Here is a 23,032-nt window from a genome sequence, read left to right on the forward strand (position 1 = left end):
TGTTGTAAAGCATCCAAAAAGATAAATTTTGTTGTTATTTGTAATTTTTTTCTTGTATAATTCCTGTGCATTATAATTATCCATAATTATAAATCTTTTTACAGTAAAACCGTCTAGTTTAGAAATTCAGTTGGTACTATCATTATCCTTCATAGAGAGCTATCTGTAATTTTGTAGTTACATGTTCTGTTCCTTTACACTCACTGAAGTTATAATTATTTTTTTGCCAACATTCTCCTCCTTGAAAGCTAAATGTTTCACTCATTGCGGTTGGTACGGATAAGTAGGAAATGGTTCAATCTCTTGGTTTCAACCTGTTTATCGTGTTAGCGTAATATGTAATTTTTCAAAGGCTCCAAAGTCCTGAATTATCAGCACATTGTTATTCTGAAACACTCAACACACAGTCACTGAGAGCTTGATTATGATTACAAACAAATCAGCTGAAATATCCTAAAAGCAAAAAGACTTAATTTGGAAATTTTATTCTCTCACTTTTTCTTCTTCAGTATTATCTAGATTAACTTGAACATTTTCTCAGTTTTCAATCTCCAGGGTAAAATAAATAAAATGCATCTCTAATACAAATGTATGCATGTTGTAGTTGCAGTAGAGTTTCTTCAGAGGGGTTGAAATTATTCCCTTGATTTAAATGTGTTTCAGACTGGATCACTACACCCTCCCATGTGGTAACACATCATCTCAAACTCTAATGATCCATTATACTTGTTGATGTTAGCAGAGTTTTCCTCTGGGGCAGTTTCTCTTGTTTCTTCTGTCAGCTGGTCTAGAGAGAAGAAAACTGCTCAGTCTTGATTTTTCTGCAGATACTGAGGATTTTGCTGTAAAGTTCAGTGACAACATTTTTTTTTCAGTGTAGTCAGAGACACGGAAACAAGAAAGTCAGGCAGCCTGCAAAGATTCTTGTTCTGCTTTAGATTCTCTATAGCAGGTAAAGGCTGGAATCTGAAAATATTTTAACAACTTCAAAAGAGTCTGGTAGCTTCCAATTTCGTTATATGGACATATTTTTCCCTGAAAAAAACCATATGTTTCTAAACAGAAGGAGGTGAGAACCAGTAAACAAAAAGGTAGGGATAAGAACAAAATAGAAAGAATTAATGGGAAAAAAGTATAGTAAAAACATTGGTATCTGGCACTCTTTTTCCCCAAGGTAAGTGTAAGATCACATTTTTCCCGACAAGTGGAAGATTATTATATCTCCTTGCTGTCACTGAGCTGTATGCAATATATCCTGTTCCAGAAGCTGAGAACCTCCTGATTTTTTTTTTGCTGTTTGGGCCAGCAAACCTTTGAAGTGTCTCTCCATGCCATGGATGGGAACTTTGTGGCACTGAGGTGTGTTCACTCTGTGATCCCTTCCCTTGTCTTGTAGGGCTCAGTGTGGAGGATGGGCTGTATGGAGATGTTGGGGAAGGAGGAGGAAGAGCCTTTCCTTAAAATCCTCCAGAGATCTTATCAGTCAGCAAGAGGTATTCATGAACTATGAATGAGCAAGCCAAACCCAAGAGGCCTGGCAGGGTCCAGAGAATATTCAGAGTAATACAGGTTTTTTAAATATCCAAATGTCTTGCAATGGACAAGATCCAGTGTGGCTTTCTCAGGTTGTTGGAGCTTTGTAAGACCTGCTTTGAGTAGTACAGAATTATAGACCAGGTTGGAAGGGACCTCAGGTATTATCTGGTACAACCTTTCTTAGCAAAGCATGACCTAGACTAGATGTTCCATCCCCCTTGTCCTGCTGAATCTTAAGAAGTGTCCAATGCTGGTGAGTCCACCACTGCCCTGGGAAGATTATTCCAGTGGCTGATTGTTGTCATTGTGAAAATCTTCCTTGTGTCCAGTCAGAATCTTCCAGGATTAACTTGTAACCATGAGTAACTTGTACCCATGAGTGTTCTTTTTTTCATGGTCTCCTTCAGCCCCGGATCACTAACCATAAGGGGAATGCCCTGACATTTAATGCATAACAGCGTTTGTGGTTTCTGCGCACTGTACTAGTTTTGTTGATTTTGATGGAGTTGCTTCAGGTATGTCTGAGTAGTATTTGAGCCTAACACCTATGTAATTTTTTCCTTCTCACTAAAAGCACCTGCTGAACACAATAAAATTTCAACTTTTGTGCAGTATATTAGAAGCATTCAAAAGTGAAGGAATAGCTCTATTCAGTAGTGAGAGAACAGCTCAGCAGTGTCAGTGCTGTTTCTGAAATACAGCAATTGCAGTAAACTTTAAGGATACCTTATATTTGCAACCAGCAGGACTCTGAGATGAAAAAATAGAAGAAAATCAAGTTCGATTTAACAAAAGTGATTCTGAAATTGTGCTAAGACTGGATGAGAGATTTCCTTCACCAAATATGCTTGAAAGACCTGTAATCAGTTTTAAAAAAGCTGTCTACAACAGCTAGTGCAGTGAACACTAAAAATTGAATGTCAGGCAAGAAAAGTAGTAGATACAAGCAAAGAGATGTAGCTGTTAAGTATGAGAAGAATTTTAAGTTGTTATACCTGCCCACTGTCTAGTGACTGTATTCCAGTAATAAACAATGATGATTGCACCTCGTTGACTGATGAGACAGATGACCTAACCAATTTAACACTCTCTTCATTATTTGTGTTGAATAGGATATGAAGTCATAGGCTAATTACCATAAAACGTAATTGTAGACTTTCTTGGTGAAGTACATTCACTGGTGGAAACTTCTTCCCGATTCCAACATGATTGAGGTGTATTCAATTTGAGAGACTTCTACAGAATTTTATGAAACTTTTAGCTGATGTGGGAAAGATATCATTCCACAGTTTCAGAAGCACATCAATCATCCAGGTATTTACACAGAAGTGGGAAGGTGAGTCTGTGTTAATTTTGAAAGGTTTTTTTTTGATTGTAATTTTGCAGAAATACCCTGCTTAGATCAGCCAAAGTTGTCACATTGTGCATAGAGTTGAGAACTTTTTGTCCATGCATGTAGAAAGTGCAGAGCTTTGTACTGCTAAGCAATTTCAGAAACAAGGGATCTTCCATATGCCCATCTGGTCTCACAAGGACAGGTGATACTTTAATACGGTTCCTTTTGGAAATTTTCTGTGCAGAATAGGTTGTCCTGCGAAATCACTCCAAATGTTTCATCAGTTTTGTGAGGGCTAAAAAAACCCCGAGCTTCCAAATATGTAAGTTTCTTTAATGAAGTCAAATGCACAGTCTCCTGGCTCCTATTTTGTGTAGCTTCCTGTTTGCTTATATGCAAAGGAGTGTATAAAGCATTTAGGACACCTGTCAGACAATATGTTTCTCTGCTTACCGTCTGCAAAAAAGTGTTGGCTCAGGGCTTACTTATTTTCTGATCTGTGTTACTTTTTTAAGAAGAGGAAGAACTGAGCATCCTCTTTCAGGAACTTAAAAAAATATGGATTGTACTGTTGATGTAAAAAAGCTAGAATTCATGTTTTGTCCTGCTTGGGGGAAAAAAAACTAGCATGCAACCAGTGATGAATATTCCCTTTCAATTTCTAAGTCTATATCTAACCAAACTGTCCAAGTTAGTTTTCTATGAAGTAATGTTACAAGTGAAATAAATCCAGACAGTTTTAGGAGTTAACAGTAGTATTTAACTGAGCTATCTCAGTGAGACTGTGCATTAAGAAGCAAGAACATTTTTGAATTATGGTTTTAGTTTTCCTTTTATATAGATGTGATAGTTGCCACTTTAGGAAACTCACCCACAGTTTAAGATGTCTTTAAACATCTTATCAATTCAGTGGAGGCATAAGCTGCCAGATGCAGGGTGTCTGAAAGAAGGATGCAGCCTATCTCAAGCAAGGATGCAAATTGCAATTACAGTAGACTGACCAACTTAATCTGATTTATGCCATTCTACAACAGAAGTAAATTGAACCTGGTAAACTTTACTTCGTGGTGGTAAGATCAGTCTTTAACCGATCCACACTTACTGATGTGGAGTTTCTATTGAAATGTGGGTGTATGACGCTTCTCAAGCGAAAACAAGCAGCAAAGATATTTATGCTGGTCTGATTGCATTCCAAACAACTTGTGTCTTATTAGCTTGAAGGAAAAGGAGCCTAAAACATATTTTGAAAAGAAAAATTCTTATTTCAATCTGACATCTATTGTGTGGGAAAACATTCCACGGGAAAATGTGACCATACAGCTATCTGGGATCTCACAAACAGAATTAATCCTAAGCATTTGTTTGCTGTCATCAACAGTGGTGGACCAGCAGTAGTATTAAACTGCAGAGAGCAAAGAACAGCGTAAGACCAGGGAGAAAGTGCAATATATTTTTTCTGAAAGAGTTCCTATGATAAAAATGAGAATTATTGCTTCCTAGCATTAAGATATCTGAGATATTGAAAGCTTGCTTTGCATTAAAGTTGCCTTTGTGACTGCTCTTGACTAAGCATCTTGCAGTTCAAGATTCACCTTTGGTTTTGTTTGTTTTTTCTTTTTTAAAAAGACATGCACAGAAATGCAAGTATGAAATGAGGTGGTTTGTTTTCGATGTGCAAAATGAAATCTGTTTTTTCCTATTAAATGAACTATTACATCATTTAACACCCCTTCACGCAACCCCCAAAAAAGAGAACTCCAAAACAAAGTAAACCTAGCATTGTGTATATTGTGCTAAATACAAAACTGAGCCTTCTGTGGCAGTTTTTCTGTCCCCTTTGTTTTTCTCTACTTCTTCCTATCTTGCTTATCTTAGGTTAGTATGGAAGCTTTCACAGATGGATTTTGTTTTTAATTACCATACCAATTATTATGCATATCTGTAGTGTACTGTGCAGTTGTTAATTGTATAGGTAGTAAACCTGAAGTATTAAAGTCTGTTCAATTGTAAATTAGTTCTTAAAACCTCTCACTCATCCATACCTCCTCCTGGTTTCAGTAACCTCTGAAGAGAGCTTTTTAGATAGTAATGTTTGCAAAGCTGTCAAGATAAAAGTGAGTGTAACTATTCTTGTGGGCTAGGACATTTACCTGGTCTTGAAAGTTTAGAAAGTGAACCATTTTCTACACACTTAGTGGCTGAACCCCACAGCTCACTATGGAGTAGAAGAACATTATTGTTCATCAGTAACGGTTAGCAAACTTGGTGTACAGGGATGGGGAAGTCCTTGAAATTTAGTTCTGTTCCCCAGAGTTTCCTGTTTTTCTAGTTGTGGTATCAATGCACATTAACATAAGAGAGTTTATAGCCTCAGCTCAGCCAGGGTGTTCTGCTGTATTACTGATGTTTGCCTAATGCTTCTGGAGGACTAAACTAACTCTTCTCTGGTCTTGGTGTTAAAAGTACACATTGCTACAGCCTCAGTTCAGCAGAACAGCCAAATTAGTGTTTGTATATATAGTTATTTCAAGAGTTCATCACTTTATTTTTTGAACTGTTAAGAACAATGTTGGCCTATTAGGAGTGCCAGAACTAAATCATCCAAGTTTGTTGTACCACTCTGTGTTAATAATTATGTCAGGTAGCACAGAAATTTAAGATGTTCCCTCTAAATTCTGTGAATGGCAATACTACGAACTAACAGGATTTAGAGGTGACACTCATTCTTGTGTCATGGTTGATTGTATATGATGCCTAAGGAAAAAGTGAACTCCAACTGAAAAATTTTTAGTGGCTGGCACATTTGTATAAGCTCTTTAACAAACATTTTCTTTCTCCCAGGGTGTTTATTTCCCTCAGTGAACGCTTTCCCCTATCTGGCTGTTTTCCTGCACAAAATACCATCATAAATGGGGACCTTTATATTCAAGTACAGAATATTTCTGTGGGATTTAACTGTATAGCAAGCTGCAATTTATTGGTGTCTCTGAATTTATTTTAATGGTTAATCTGTTTCTTTAAAAGCTTTATACTTTGCAGGGATAGAACTTGATTCACAAACAAGGGATTGGTGTATTTGTACCTTTCAAACAAACAGAATGCATGGCTTTTAAATAAACAAGAATATACAATTTGAGGGTATTTTTCATCCACCCCCATTTTCTTTCATACACTAACTAATCCTGTATTTTGGCTGTTGAAATAACTTGTGGGAAAAACTGCTCTTCCAGTGATTTTCCCTAGAAACCAAGTCTTAAATGAAGTGTCATACTCTGTGCTATGGATAAAACCACAGCGAAGCAGTGCCAGCACTGAGGCATCCAATCACTTGGTGTGTACCTGGGCCTTAAAGACTTCGTCTCTAGAAAAGCAGTTTGATTCATTCCAGATGCACAGGGTCATGTTTTTTCCCTTTACTCTTGAGGGTGTGTGTAAATATCTTGCTAGGCCTTTGTTTTCCTTTAATATGGAAAATTGTTTTCTGGATCATTATGTAGTAATTTAACTTTCATCTAGATACATTAACCAAGTATTTCATGCTATTTTTACTGTTCTTCGGCTCATCTTTTGCTTTTCTCCTTCCCCTAAAAATACCTTCTTTTTTCCCCACCACTTCATAATCCCTGAATTGCAAACCTCATCTGTGGAGTTTCGATACCAAATTCCCCAAATACTTTGCTTATTCTTCTTCTGAAAAAAAAAAATAAGGCATATTGATTATATATTCCTGTCCTGGGTTCAGCAGTAGCAGTCATTTTTCTCCTTCTTGGTAGCTGGTGCAGTGCAGTGTTTTGACTTTCGGCCTGGGTACAGAACTGATAGTGATGTTTTGGTTTGGCCAAGGACTTTGTGAGCCTCATGCTCTGCCAGGGAGGAGGGGAGGCCAGGAGGAAGCAGAGACAGGACACCTGACCCAAACTGACCAAAGAGGTATTCCATACCACAGCACGTCATGCCCAGGATGTAACTGGGAGTTAGCCGGAAGGGCTGGGGGACTGCAGGGTTGGAGGAGGTATCGGTCGGAGCTTGGTCGGGCTTGGGGGGCGAGTTGTTGGTCGGCTGGTGGTGAGGTGTTGTATTCTCTTCCCTTGTTATTTCCTTTATCGTTATTATCATTGGTGGTAGCAGTAGTGATTTGTGTTATACCTTAGTTACTAAACTGTTCTTATCTCAACCTGTTGGAGTTGCATTCTTTTCGATTCTCCTCTCTGCCCCTTCGGGAGTAGGGGGAGGGGGGAGGGCAAGAAAGGGGGGGAAGTGAGTGAACGAATTACCTGACTGGGTTTAAACCACGACAATTCCTAAATTCTGAAAAATTGTTGTCTCTAATAATTGTGCCCATAAAACTTACCTTTAATAAATACCATAGGTGTTATGTTTTCCTTCCTGGTTAGTATGTTTCTTTTAACTTTCTCACAAAAAGAAATCAGAAGTTTTTTGGTACAAGGACAATCTGTCCATTTTTATGTCTTGTACCCAGCAAAATCATATAATCATAGAATGATAGAAGAGTTAGGGTTGGAAAGGACCTTAAGATCATGAAGTTCCAATCCCCCTGCCATGGGCAGGGACACCTCACACTAAACCATGTCACCCAAGGTCTCGTCCAACCTGGTCTTGAACACTGCGAGGGATGGAGCATACACAACCTCCCTGGGCAACCTATTCCAGTGCCTCACCACCCTAACAGGAAAGAATTTCCTCCTTATATCCAATCTAAACTTCCCCTGTTTAAGTTTTAACCCATCACCCCTTGTCCTGTCACTACAGTCCCTAATAAAGAGTACCTCCCCAGCATCCCTACAGGCCCCCTTCAGATACTGGAAGGCTGCTATGAGGTCTCCACACAGCCTTCTCTTCTCCAGGCTCAACAGCCCCAACTTCCTCAGCCTATCTTCATACAGGAGGTGCTCCAATACCCTGATCATCCTCGTGGCCTCCTCTGGACTTGTTCCGACAGTTCCATGTCCTTTTTATGTTGAGGACACCAGAACTGCACACAATGCTCCAAGTGAGGTCTCAGGAGAGCAGAGTAAAGGAACAAGATCACCTCCTTCTACCTGCTGGTCATGCTCCTTTTGATGCAGCCCAGGATACGGTTGGCTTTCTGGGTTGCGAGTGCACACTGCCAGCTCATGTTGAGTTTCTCACCGACCAACACCCCCAAGTCCTTCTCCACAGGGCTGCTCTGAATCTCTTCTCTGCCCAACCTGTAGCTGTGCCTGGGATTGCTCCGACCTTGCACTTGGCATGGTTAAACCTCATGAGGTTGGCATCAGCCCACCTCACAAGTGTGTCAAGGTCCCTCTGGATGGCATTCCTTCCCTCCAGGGTATCAACCGAACCACACAGCTTGGTGTCATCGGCAAACTTGCTGAGGGCGCACTCAATCCCAATGTCCGTGTCAGCGACAAAGATGTTGAACAAGACTTGTCCCAACACCGATCCCTGAGGGCCACCACTCGTTACTGGTCTCCAGCTGGACATTGAGCCATTGACCACAACTCTTTGTGTGCGGCCATCCAGCCAGTTCTTTATCCACTGACTGGTCCACCTATCAAATTGATGTCTCCAATTTAGAGACAAGGATGTCGTGTGGGACAGTGTCAAACGCTTTGCACTAGTCCAGGTAGATGACATCAACTGCTCTACGCCTGTCCATCAGTTCTGTAGCCCCATCATAGAAGGCCACCAAATTGGTCAGGCAGGATTTGCCCTTAGTGAAGCCATGCTGGCTGTCACCAAGCACCTTGTTGTTTTTCATGTGCCTTAGCATGCCTTCCAGGAGAATCTGCTCCAAGATTTTGCCAGGCACAGAGGTGAGACTGACTGGTCTGTAATTCCCCGGGTCATCCATTTTCCCCTTCTTGAAAATGGGGGTTATATTTTCCTTTTTCCAGTCATCGGGAACTTCACCTGACTGCCATGATTTCTCAAATATGATGGCCAGTGGGTTAGCAACTTCATTCACCAGCTCCTTCGGGACCCACGGATGGATTTCATCAGGACCCATGGACTTGTGTATGTTCAGATTTTTAAGATGGTCTCGAACCAGTTCCTCTCCTACAGTGGGTGCAAGGTCTTCATTCTCACAGTGCCTGCGTCTGCCTTCCAAGACTTGGGTGGTGTGGTCAGAGCCTTTGCCAGTGAAGTCTGAGGCAAAGAAGTCATTCAGAACCTCAGCCTTCTCCAAATCCTGTGTAGCCAGTTCTCCTGAGAGCTTCCTGAGGGGGCCTACGCTCTCCCTAGTCTGTTTTTTGTCTGCTATGTACCTGTAGAATCCCTTCCTGTTATCCTTAATATCCCTAGGCAAGTTAAATTCTAACTGGGCCTTAGCTTTCCTAACCTGTTCTCTAGCTTCCCAGACAACATCCCTGTACTCTTTCCAGGCCAACTGTCCTTACTTCCACATTTTATAAGCCTCTTTTTTCATTTGAATTTTCCTCCAGAGCTCCTTATTCATCCAAGGAGGTCTCCTGGCCCTCCTGCTGCACTTCCTTCTAGTTGGGATGCAACACTCCTGAGCTTGCAGCAGGTGATCCGTGAATATCAACCAAGAGTCTTGGGCACCCCTGCGCTCTAGGGCTGTATTCCATGGAACCTTATGAAGCAAGTTCCTGAAGAGGCCAAAGTCTGCTGTCTTGAAGTCCTGGGCAGTGAGTTTGCTGCATGCTCTTCTCACTGTCCTGAGGATCTCGAATTCAACCATCTCATGATAGCTGCATCCAAGGCTGCCCTGGAGTGCCACATTTCCAACGAGCCCTTCCCTGTTGGTGAGGACGAGGTCACGCATGGCACCTCTCCTTGTCGGCTCCTCTGTTACTTGCAGAAGGAAGTTGTCTTCCACACAATCGAGGAACCTCCTGGATTGCTTGTGCCAGACTGTACTGTCACTCCAACCGATGTCAGGGTGGCTGAAGTCACCCATGAGAACAAGGGCCTGCAAGTGTGAGGCTTTTCCTATCTGTCTATAGAGTGCTTCATCCGCAGGTTCTCCTTGATCAGGCGGTCTGTAACAGATCCCTACAGCAATGTCTCCCGTAGCTGTTCTTCCTTTAACCCTGACCCACAAACTCTCTGTGGACTGCTCACCTGTCCCCAGACAGAGTTCCATACTCTCCAGCCTATCCCTAACATAAAGGGCAACTCCCCCTCCCCTCTGCCAGGCGTGTCTTTTGTAAAAAGCCTGTAACCTTCCGTTCCAACACTGCAGTCATAGGAGCCATCCCACCATGTTTCTGTGATGCCTATTATATCATACCCCTGTAGATGTGCCCACATCTCTAATTCCTCTTGTTTGTTCCCCATGCTAATGGCATTTGTATAGAGGCATCTGAGCCCAGCTCCAAATGAAGCCAGCTCATTGGCTGGAGCAGCTGGGATATCTCTACATTGCTCCAGGCATTTATTATAGGTGCTGGCAACTGACTGGGTCTGTTGGGATGGAATGATGCCCCCCTCCCCCAACACATCTAGTTTAAAGCCTCCTTGACCAGTCTGGCAAGCCTCCTACCAAAACTGCTTTTCCCCTTCTTTATCATCAGACCAGCTCCACCAGCCCCCGCTAGATCTGGCCTACAAACTTGGGTCTTGTGTTCAAGACACCCAAACCCCTGACTATGACACCACCCTTTTAACCAGTTATTAACCTGGCAAATCCTCCTAGCTTTTCTTAGGTCCTCCCCTGTACCCTGGAGAATTGACAAAAAGACCATCTGAGCTCCAGAGCCTCTAACCACCTCCCCCAGGGCTCTGTAGTCCTTCTTTGTTCCCCAGGCTACTACTATCTATATCCCTAGCACCCACATGTATCACCAGAAGTGGGTAATAGTCCGTGGGACTTACTAGAGCAGGCAGCCTCTCTGCCACATCCCTGATGTGCCCCTGGTAGGCAGCACACCTCCCTTGAGACAGGGTCTGGCCGTGTCCTGGGTTCAGCAGTAGCAGTCATGTTTTTTTTTTTCCTTTGTGTTAGCTGGTGCAGTGCTGTGTTTTGACTTCCAGCCTGAGAACAGTGTTGGTGAAGTCGATGTTTTCAGTTGTTGCTAAATGATGTTTACCCTGACCAAGGACTTTGTGAGGCTCATGCTCTGCCAGGGAGGAGGGGAAGCTGTGAGGAAGCAGAAACGGGGCGCCTGACCCAGGCTAGCCAGGGAGGTATTCCATACCACAGCACGTCATGGCCGGGGTGAGGGGTAACTGGGAGTTACCCAGAAGGACGCGGGCTTCCGGGTGGGACTCATTTCTTGGCCGGTGGTATCGTATTCTCTTCCCTTGTTATTTTCCCTTATCATTGTTGTAGTTGATAGTAGCGGTGGTGATTTGTGTTGTACATTGGTTGCTGGACTGTTCTTGTCTCAACCCGTAGGAGTTGCACTCTTTCGATCCTCCTCCCCGTTCCTCCGGGAGCGGGGAAGGGGAGAGCCCCGGTGGGGGCGGGACACGGACCTCGATTGTTGTCAGCTCGGCACCACTCACTGGGAGTGAGTGAACAAGTTACCTGACGGGGTTTAAACCACGACAGGCCGGCAGACGAGTGCTTCTGTCCCTTTCAGTGTAGAGTCCCCTACTACTACAACCCGCCGCTTTTTCCTAGCAGCACCAGTAGAGATCTTCTTTACCAGTGCATCAGCCGGCTGTTTCTGTTGCGAGTGCGTTTCCTTGTCAGCCCCCTGCAGGACAGCAAAGCGGTTCTGTGTGGGGCAACAGATTTAGGAGGAAGCTCCTTGCTTTTAATTGTTCTATTCCTCCTCTCCTTTTTTTGTTGTTTGTTTTGTTTTTTTTTTTTTTTCTGTCACTAATTCCCAGCTTCCCGGGTTAACGGCCTCCTTCTTTCCTTCATGAGCTAGAGGTGAAGCTTGAGGTCCCTGCACAGTCTGGGCCGGGAGCAAGCATTCCTGCTTCCTCTCAGCTTCCCTGACATCTCGCAGCCTATTGACAGCATCCCGCAGCTCAGCCCCTGCTGCAGGAGGACCTCCACCAGGGAGCACTGAGGGCAGCCCTGCCCATTGTGCACCCTCCCCTCACCAGAGCAGTGCAGGCACTCTCCTCTCTACACCCCGAGCTCTGCACTGCAGCCTCCCCTCTCATCGGCTCTGTCTGGGTGCCTACGCTGGCCACCACCGGCACAGCTCCCAGACGAGGCCCTGCTCATACGATGAGTGTGCTCCGTCCCGCACGAACTGCCTCGACCCACTCTGTTCGCCGCGCTCCTGGTCCAATAGGCCCAGACCTGAATGGGGACTTCATGTGTTACCTTTATTCATCTTCTTAGTAAAAGAATGATTCATTTATTATGAATAAATAAAATATTGTGAAGAAAATATTATTTATTATAAATAAAGGAAGTAATGATTTGCAAGGCAGGAGCGTGACATGAGTATAACCTGTGTGTATCTCATGTTATACAAACTAAAGGACTGTATTGTATATGTGTGGGAAGTTTCATGTTGGGTTGATGCTATTTATAACATCTTGTTCAGACTATGAAATTGCGTTGTCGAGGATCTCAAAGAATAGGAAGTCATGAATTGCTCTTTCTGATATTGGAGCACTGAATTTTTTTTTTATGGTGGCTGAAATAGAAATAATGTAGACTTTTATGCTGTGTAGTAAGCTTTCGATTGAGTGTATTTAGTCTATCCTCTGTCAGTGGAAACTGCAGTAGCAGTTACGTCGCACAGTGGTGTGAAAGCCACAGCATTGGAATGGTAGTCATTTATACTAGGCATATTACAATAAATTAATTTTGATCCAGTAGAAGATCACTTGTATGATTTACTCATGCTTTTCACCATATTTTCTGTTCATATCTTCTGTTGCTTAGTGTCAGAAATCAGATTTTAGGAAAGCTCATCTTAAATGTCAAGATATGAAGAGGCTTTGCTGGTGATAAAATTGAAGTACTTGTAAATGTGCCTTTCTCACAGGGCACCTGTATATCCCTCCTTCACCTGGGGATGATTTTGGAGAAAATACAGCATAGGTGATACTATGCCTATGTCTGACAGAGATATTGAAAAATCCACTCAATAGAGATGTATCAAAATATGTGTAAATTAAGGGCCACAAACAGAAACATACGATCTTTCTCTGTGTGATTAAATATATTTGGTGACTTAAAATTAATTTCCAAAGCATAGTAATTTGATTCCTAGTATCAAATAAAAGCTTACAAATACTTCCCTTCATGTTATAGGAGCAGCTAACCATTTCAGAAACAGCTAACCATCTGGAAGTTTCTTAAGGGTGTGGTTAAGCTGCTTTTGGTGTTGTTGAACTGGAAGTTGGAAGCTGTTCCTGTGACAGATATGTTTTTGCTATATAACTGCTTTGCCTTCATTTTCAGAAATACTAGTCAGTATTTTAGCTGGTCCTCTGGTATTGTACCTGTGTTAGTTTTGCATATTTAAATTGCAAAAAATGCATGAGATCTGCTTGCATTTGAAAGGACAAAACATTGTAGTATGTGTGTATATATACGATAATTTAAACCCTTGTAAACAATGTGCTTTTAATGTGCTGTGCCAGATCACTTCAGTGATATTGTTCTGTTCTTGTGGTCACAAGGATTTCTTTTCCCCATCCAAAGAAATCAACAGGAATAGCACCTTTATCTTCAGAACAGAAAGTCTAAGTCTGCTCCCTAACTTGCTTGTGTATGTAGGATGTTGGTGGCATATGTTTGATAGTGAAGGGGCTTTACTTCTCAGACTATGCAATACTAACAGTTGCCTTACTGGAGTTTAAAATTAGTAGAATGATATAGGACTTCCTGGTTTAGCTGACCTGTGAATTGTCTTATGATGTGTAGAAAATTTTGAATTCTTATTAAGTCATGACAGAATTCCTGAATACTTTATTGTAATTTTAATTGATTTTTAGATTTAGAAGTTTAAAAGATTGTAAATGCACACAGGTCTTACGATATTTCAGTTACTTTATTGAACCATGTTACGTTTTGTGCAAAGATGCAGAAATTGCCTGAAGTTTGATATCTTGTTCTTCATTCAGTGGTGAAACTTACCTGCATGCCTAATTGTTTGTTTTGTTTCCTTTTAGATGAAACGACTCCTAAAGAAGTCAGCAGGGTAAGTACTACTCTCCTCTCTAAAAAGAAGTATGGTCTCTTAGGCCTCCTGGTCACTTGAGATTATTTTTGTGCAGGGTCTGGTCAGGATTTTACTCTATTCTCCTTGATATATATCCACTGATAGTTAAAAAAAAAAAAAAAGGGAGTATTGACTGACCAGAGAACAGTTCACAAGGAAAATAAGTATTAAGAACACTTGATTGGCTGTAAATAAATTAAAGGGTATTTGACATTAACAAATTTAGAGTTCTCACATTGCTGTTTTCGTGATCCAGTGTCAAAAAAATTATTTTATGGAAACTAGGAAAATCATGGGAACTTTCAGCATAACAGCATAAGCATTTAATCAGTGTTACTACCTTGAGAAATGGCAAGCATAGGAGGAAACAAGGGAAGAAATATGCCCTATTTAATAACTGCCTTTGACATGTGCTGTGGTGTTCTTTAATTTGAAATATTTTGCAGTGTACTAAATGAAATATAATCTAAAATGTTCAGCAACATATTCAGTAATATATTCCCAACTCTAGCCTTACATCTGATTGACCCTGTGTCCTGCAGAATATTGGTTTGTGGTTGAGGACTAGTTAGGAGGATCTGTTGGAAACCAGTGCCTTTGCCGGGAATAACAAAAGATCAGCACAGGACAGTCTGTTGCCGTGAGATGCCTGCAGTCAGCCTGAAGCACCCAAATGTTATTTCATATGAGGGAGCCACTTACAGCTTTCTGAGGTGGAGTCATAGTCCTATTTTGCTCCTCGTCTTGAATGTCTTGCATAAACTGTTTCATGTTTCCAGGAGAAAGGCAGTACTGTCAGACACACATTAAAAATAAGGCCTATTGAAAGGCTGCAAAAGCTGGCTGGGTGGTCTTGCTCCCAGTAGAAGTCCTTTGGAAAATACCAGCGTATGGAAGGAGTGGAAACAGGCTGGTGGTGGAAACCTCAGTTTGGTAACCCTGAGAGTAGAGGGCTGGCATGAGGGGGAATGCAGTTCGCCTCTTCCAATACTACAAAAAAGAAATTATGCCTAAAATTAGTCTAAAATTAGTATACTCAAGCAGGGTTTTTCCATATATGTGATGTACTACAGATGTATAAGGGTATTGAGAATTTAGGTGAAAATAGTATGGTTTAGTAATTCATTAATGTATAACACCTTTTTTTTGGTCATCCCTTGGTAGTCAACATTTACAGCAGTTAAGTGTATATTACAACTATAGTTGTAAGTGTAACTAAAGTTTATTGTTATCAGTGTATCTGCATATATATTGTTCTGCTAGGTTGGAAGGAGTCTTAGGTGACAGAGTTTAGTGCGTGGTACCTCTGCTCATGAGGGGGGTTGGAACTAAATGATGGTAAGGTCCTTTCCAACCCTAACTGTTCTGTGATTCTATGATTTCAATGTAATTAAAGATCTACCTAAAAATCTTAGAGCCTTAATTATTTCTTTGGAAGAAAGTTCCTTTTATTTGTCATTAATTTGGTAAATAGATTCATTTTTACCTAAAATTCTGTAAAATGAAGTTAGAAAACATATCCAGGTTACTACATTTGAGCTATTTGAGGAAAAAAAAAAATAAAGTAAGCTCTGGAACCCTGAACCCCCAACCCTGAGTCTGCACTGCCAGTCGTCATCCCTTCTGCCTCTCAGGCATCCTGGTCCCAGACATCTCAGATCGTCAAAATGATATATATTGACTTACGAGTTTTGCTGAAGATGAATGGGTGTCACCTGAAGTCCTGGAGTCAGTGGGGTGCAGATAATACTTCAGATGATGTTTTCTGCATCGTTTTTTTTGGGAGTTTTAAGCTGTCAGTCATAGTGTGTACAGTCATGATGTGCACACTGTGTTACTCTACTTTTTAAAGAAAAATACCTGTGGGCACTTAATAATGCACCACATTGTAAATGAACATGTTTGTTATATTATTTTTGCATAATGCCATATATTATAATGTAGACCCTTGCAATACATTATATTCTTCAGTAGCAGCTCAAACAGATGCCAGTTTAATTAAAATCTGAACATAAATTAGAATTTAAATTGGGAAAGTTCTGTATGTGAGTAATGTTTTTCAGACAAAAAGATATGTTCATGCTGACTGAAGAATTATGAGTTTTAAGGTCATTAAGTTACAATTTTAATTCCTGAAAATGTCTGCAAGAAGCAGCTTATATCATTGGGAAGCAAAAATAAAGGTTAGTGAAAGTAAATTTATTGCAGAATTAAATCATCACCTGCTTTAAAATATTAGCCATGGACCAAGGTAGAAATATGTTGAAAAAATGTGGTTTTCATTGATGGGTTGTTTTTTCTCCATCTTTCAATGTTGGGCAGAGTGACAACACGAGAACATTCATAGTCATATGCCCTGACATTGGTTGGTTCAATAGTCTCCCTTTCTGTTGTGCTTGCACAGAACAACAGCATTAAATTGGGGGAGGATATTATTTATTAAATTTCTTTAACCCCTTTCTCCCCCCCAGAAAGCCTGTCCTTTTTTCTTTATAAACATACCTATTAGAGCCCTGGGGCTCTAAATACTGAACATGTCATTCCTTTACATTTTTTTCTTTTAATCAGCAGAATGCAGTGGGATGAATGGTGTCCAATTTTTTGGGGAAAAAAAAATAAATCTTGAATTATTGGAAGGAAATGCCTGTATTTTTCAAGGGCATATATTGCAATTTCACACTTTGAAAACTGAAGTTCTGAAAACTGCAGTGGTATAGGATCTGCATTTTTAATCTTTTGCCATTTTTAGAGGCTTAGTAGAGAAATGAAAATCAAGTAGCGATCTTGGCTATCAGTATTATGTTGCATGCTTTTGAAACAAGAAGGGAGTGGGAGAAACCTTCCACATACCTTAAATTTTGAGATTTGTAGAACAGAAAAGCAGCTTTTCAAAATTTACTGTCTTTAAATCTGGTCTGCTGATGGCACTTTCATCAGTATTTTGGTGTTCAGAAGTTATATGTAAATTTATCTGAGACTGGCCTGACATAATATCTGGTCAGAGTGGAGGAAGATTTCCCCATTCCTGTAGACTGTTTTTGGCATAATAACAACTCTGGTTGCAAAACATCTCATAAGCATCTGTGACCAAACATTGAACCTGTGAACTTTTTTCTACATGCTAGGTTCCAGAATTTATGAAATACGTGTAACTGGAGACAAAAATCACCGCATGATATAATATTGGGAGCATCCTTGGAAAGGCTGAGTTTCTTCTGCTTACTTATTGTGCAGATGTGTGTTGGCTTTTCCCATTCATCCTAGCTACAGAAAGGGTTTCTGGACAGAGGGATTTCAGAAAGAAAACTAACTATTGAACTCTTTTGATGAAGCAAACTTAAGCTGAATTTTATACTTTGTTTTTGCTGGTTTATCCACAAAGGAAATGAAAATAGAGGAGCGTGAGTGTGAATACTAAGTGCGTGTGTATTCATGTACATCTAGACTAACACTGCATTTCTTTGACAGTATTAGTGAAAACAGTGTGCATCAGAGACATGTTATTCTTTTCAGTTGGCAAAAATAACCCCATTCCTACATGAACTATAGCCAGAATTTTGTTCTACGTGCTGCTAAGTTTCCCATGATCACTGTGTGCTCTTTTGTACCGCAGATTCTGAAGTTTAAACAAAAATACTTCATGTTCCCGATATGATCACAGCAAAATTAGCTGTTGTTCATTTTGCTTAATGACTTTCCATTCCATGTTTACTTGAACAATACTTCCAGTGAAGCTGCTTTTTGGCAAGTACCTTTGCTTTGTAAACTCCAGTGATGCAACAGCAAATCACTTTGCAGAAGTTTACCGTATAAACATCAGAAAATTATTACCTAGCAAGTGACTAGCTCATTTATAGTACTTTCTTCTTGGAAACAGGAATAATACTTTAATCATCCCCTTTCCCCTTTTTGGACTTGGAGCTTTTGGCAGCTGCCTTGGCACCAGCTAGCACCCAGCACAGTATGTCACTGACAGTTACAGAATTAGCAAGTGTGTTTTCAGTAAATAGTTGCAGTAATTGCATGCATCTTCACCGTGCAAATGATAATAAAAGTTTTTGCTTTTTATGACACGTTGGCAAAGCAAGCTCATTCTTTGCAGTATTTCCTTATTAAAGATGTGATTTGAATGTTTTCACACAGTCTCAGAGCTGAAAACTGCAACAAATTAATCAAAAAGTAAGGGGAACTAGAGCAAACATACATATTTAGCCTTTAGGAGTGATGGCATTGCACCCATTGTTATGAGAAGATGCTTGTGTAAGCTGATGTCTTTATAAAGAAAATCTTGTGGATACCGTGGCGATGATAAGCAACAGGGGTAGGAAAATGAGGAAGTTTATTTTTAATTTTGTACATGATGTCTTTAGAGTGCTTGCAAGTCAAGTATTAGGAGGGAATGTGATTTTATAAAAAGCTTTTTAAAACGAGGAGCAGTATTCAGTCTTGTCAAGTTAAAATGAAGCTCATTATGCTATTTTATTATATAACCTAGAGAGGTGATATAATTGAGATATTAATGCAGTTTTATGAGCCTTACAGTTAATAACAGCTTATATAGTTACTTCTGTGCAATCATAATGTTCTTTTCTCATAATCCAAGTCTTTGGTTTTTATTATGTATTTTTCCTATTATTAGGGAAGCAGTTTGTTTCAGTGTTGCCACTTGATAACAGGGAAGGAGCTGATGTAATGATTAGAATTGGATGCCAGTGAATGCGGGCTATTTAGCAAGAAGCTTCTCCTAGGGAAGGTGTTCTCACCACCTCTCCAAGTCTGTGAAATCAGCTATGTAAACAGGCTATGAAACATGTGCCTTCAAAACTAGTGAGCCCTTTCTGTGCAGAGTGAGAGAGCTGATTTGCGTATTTTGACATAGTAGGGCCCATCCCGCCAAATGCCATCTTGTATTTTTCCTTCTTTGCTTTTGTCATGAATGGTGTTTGGTGTATGAACAAACAATTCACCTGTGTATGGTGTCTCAATGTTAAACTTTATTTACTGAGCAAGTTCTAACCCATGTCCTCTGCAGTCAAAACAAGAATAGACGTCAGACAAATTGTGTAGAAACAGTTTTCTCTGAGGCTATGTAAAAGTATTAGAATTAATCACAGTTCAGTCTGCTCTTTATAGCTTCTTGCTTTTCAGTGTCCAAGTTTAGACAAAGCTGGTTACTCCAGCCAATCCTGGTTACCCCTTCTGGGGTTTTTTAGAGCAGAGAGATTTTTCTGAGCTTCCTCTCCAAGCTCTCTGCTCCCATGAAAGCTGGCTCTGCACTGTAAGCTTGCTTACAACACTCTGTCCACTGTTTATTTTCAGTCTGAGAATTTGACATCCTTTGGCTCAGCATGTCCACCTTGAAGCAAAGTAGCAGTATTGCTCCCTTTCTATAGGTTTTCTATATAGTATTTTTTTTGTTGGTGGTGTTTTTTTTTTGTGTTTGGTTGTTGTTTGTTTTTTTTGTTGTTGTTGTCGTTTTGTTTGTTTGTTTGTGTGTTTTACTTTTGTAATGAATGAAGTCCAGGTCCATATTTTTGTTGTTTCACATGTGCAGTTTAGATGTATTTTCACTGTTAGTAGAACACAGTTAATCTCTTAGTTATCTGTGCCCCAAAATTAGAAGCACCAGATTCTATTCTAGATGTGAACTAGCCATCAGTGCAGCTGTGTGTCCTTTTCCCAATTTACTTAATGGTTTAGTTAAATATTTATTTATTTATTTTTCTGCAAGCATTTCTTTCTTTATACCCATTGGTGGATGAAAATGCTTGCTGCATGCTAGAAGAACTGGTCCCTGCTTTCCCAAAAGTCTGCTTCCAAGGCGTGTTGATGTGACAGGTCAGCACCTTCTCCTGTTTCCTTGGCAAAATGCCTGTGCTGTATTTCCACACTGAGTGTGTAACTAAACAGAACTTCACAGCCACCTCCTACAACAGGTACCACTCTGGCCCTCATAACCCTGTGGTCAGCTACAGACCTCCATCAGTTGACAAAAAGCTCTGTCTTGTGGTTCTCTCGCACATCCTCTGAAACCAGCCTAAGATGCCTAAATTACAGATGAAAAATAAGCAACATCAAAAGGAATCTTTCTGGATGTAGCCATTTGCCCCCATGTTTTGTGGCTTTCAGTTTGGTTGTTTTGGTTTTGTTTGGGGTTGTTTGTTGTTTTTTTTTCCCATGGTTGGTTGGGTTTCTTTTCCTAGCCTCATGCAATGAAATTCCACTTCCCCAAAGTACATTTGGCTGTCTCTCTCCATATTACATGGAATTTGGGCTGTCCATTTATTCAAATTCCTACTGGCCTGTGATGTTGTATACTATATGGTCTGTAAAAGGACATGTTTCTGTTGCAGAACCAGGCAATTGTTGGTGTGGAGAAAGAGCTCTGTGGTAGGGAGTATTATGAAGTTGCTCTTCTCATTGCTATTCAGAAGACATTTTAAGAAGTTACAGAGAAACCAGATCAACTTCTTGATTATGTTGGCATTTATTGACCATGTGCTGTATTAATGAAGGCTTTTTGTTGCAGTAGAAGGGCTTTTTCTTTTCTGCAGGAGCACAAAATGCCCCAGGCACATCTACCCTGTAAGCATGAAAACATGGAAATTAATCTTCATTTCAGTTTGTTGTATGTAAAGTTTACTTTAGTCCTTGAATATTTTAATTTTTGTGTATGTGTCTTAATTGCTCAGGATGAATGCTTAAAATTCATCTCTATGATATTTTGATATCTCTTCTCATGGAATAAAATGTTTATGATTCTCAGCCCCTTTGTTTATATCTAAGTCACAGCACTGTTCGTAAATCACTTGTCATAGGCTGCTGCCTTCTGTTGTACCACAGTATTCTAAAGACAAACAACCAGATGATCTTTCGAGGTCCCTTCCAATCTCTAGCATACTGTGATACTGTGATACTGTGAGCCATAGAATCATTTTTAGATAAGTCCTGCAAAAATGCCCTTCTTTCATATATATAAATTCGAATATGACTATTTATAACAGGATTTTCCTTAATTGTTATTTATTTTCACAGTATTCTAATAATATGCAGCTACTAGAAATACGATGCCAGTATGGTAGTGGCATGATAGTGCTAAACTGTTTTTTCGTGCGCTTGAATTATTTTAATGTAATGTCACTGAAATTCAGAATTTTACAGTAAGTATGCAGAAATCCTTGTAGACACTGAATTTTAAATAGAAGGAAATCAACAACAGGAAGAATTAAGTAAAAGGAGGTATTAATGATGTTTAAATTGCAAACTAAATTATTATTATAATGAATTAAGGAACAGTATTTTCACTATATCCGATGACAAACAGGTAGTCTTTTTTCCACCAAGTGTGTTGAATTTTTTTGAGGAATTCTTTTCCTAAAGTAAGTTTTACACCAGGTATGCGCAGGTCTGTATTAGTAACACATTGGATCTAATGATGGTAATAGAAATCTGTCGTATTTCAACTGGATGTATTAAGCACCTGTCATTTTTTTTAATATCATGGATGCATGCAATGATTTGCCCTGCGTACAAAATGTTTGCAAGCATATGTTGTAGAGGTGAGGATAAAGGGCACATAGCTTATTATGTAATTACTATGCATATGGAACTGCTGCTTGATTACAGGGAAGTTGTTATTCTGCAATGGCTGTTATGCCAGTGGGCTCATTTTGATGATGCATTCTCTTAAGGTATTAGCTTTAACCTTTGAAGATTTGATTTAATACTGGCTGTGCATCACAGGTGAAGAAATACGTATGCATTTCCAAGTTCTGAGATGGCATTTTTCCATGTGCTAAAGGCTCAGTGCATGTGTGCTTGATTAGCTATTGTTGCTTTACGATAGGTGGCTACACGTGCTTTTGCAGATGTATAGGTTAGCATGTATGAAAAATGTAGACTCTCATTCACCATTTTCCTGTTATATGGCTACTTACAGCTATATCATAAGTCTAAAAATTCAACTTTAATGAAACTATGCTTTGTTTTCTCCCTTTGAAGAATCATACAGTAGTAAATGTGGGGCACAACTGTGGGGACAGTCAGTGGAAGCTTGCCAGGGGCCATATGGTGCTAATGATTATAAAGACGTGTTGTATTGTACAGTCAGGATTTACAGCAGATTATGCATGTATGCAGAGTGACCTTTTATCACTGTAAAATTTTATAACTGCCACATCAATTCATAGAATTATTAAATGTTAAGTTTGTTATACATTGAGAACATTTTGGATACCCTAGGTCTTAAATGTTCTAATATGTCCATCTGCAGCAATAGATTAATACCACATGATGTATTAAGAAGGGGTTACAGCAAAGATTGCCATTTTAAAATCAAGATCAAGATCTGCTTAATTTATAGGAATCAGGAATTGTTATTGTCAGCAAGCACTTGGGTTTTCTGTTGGTGGCATTTGTTGGGTTGTTGGGGATTTTTTGAGATGAAGAAGGCAAATGTATCCTAAATATATATGGCTGTATGCTCTGTATTCATGGCATAGTGTGTTGTGCATAGAAATGCATTAAAGCAGTGGTTGGAATAAACTTATAGCATGGAATATATAGTAAGTTACATGTGAAATCCATCAGTGTCACATGTACAGGTTTACCCCAAGTTACAAAGAAGATCTGGAGAGTTACAGGGCAGTTACGTACATGCACACGAGCATAGGAATAGTGGGTAGACTGTGGTACTCTGAACTTCCATGGCATTTTCCATAGTATCGTTTACATTATTCTAATCTGTATTACATTTGGCCATAAAGTGTGAATGAGTCGGAGAATAAGTCTTAGTCTTTCAGGCAACATTAATATGTGTAAATATCGTCAGCTTCATTTTTAGTTTAATCAACATGATTTACCGCATCATGGAGTTCAGGAAGTAATTGACCATATTACTTTCTTCAGTTACCAAATTACCATTTTTGGGCAGGGTAATGAATCTTTACTTAGTGCGAAGTATTGCTTTCTCTGAAATTATTGTTCCTCATCCTGTCATGCTGCACATGCACGTTTACTGCCAGTTTTATCAGTCCTTCAGGGTTTGGGA

The 23,032-nt window shown here is 40.0% G+C and overlaps 1 protein-coding gene across 7 annotated transcripts in view; it reads left to right on the forward strand.

Moving 5' to 3' along the window:
• Positions 1-23,032, forward strand: part of PDE10A (phosphodiesterase 10A) — a 369,917-nt gene that overhangs the window by 284,458 nt on the left and 62,427 nt on the right. For all 7 annotated transcript variants that reach the window (XM_062641801.1, XM_062641799.1, XM_062641797.1 and 4 more), the window contains one exon: positions 13,934-13,962. In XM_062641801.1, the coding sequence (XP_062497785.1) occupies positions 13,934-13,962 (29 nt within the window). The remainder of the gene's footprint in view (positions 1-13,933; positions 13,963-23,032) is intronic.

Source organism: Pezoporus occidentalis, unplaced genomic scaffold (assembly GCF_034315485.1).
Source record: "Pezoporus occidentalis ecotype Australia unplaced genomic scaffold, CSIRO_AGI_Poc_V1 ctg7, whole genome shotgun sequence".
Classification (NCBI taxonomy): Eukaryota; Metazoa; Chordata; class Aves; order Psittaciformes; family Psittacidae; genus Pezoporus; species Pezoporus occidentalis.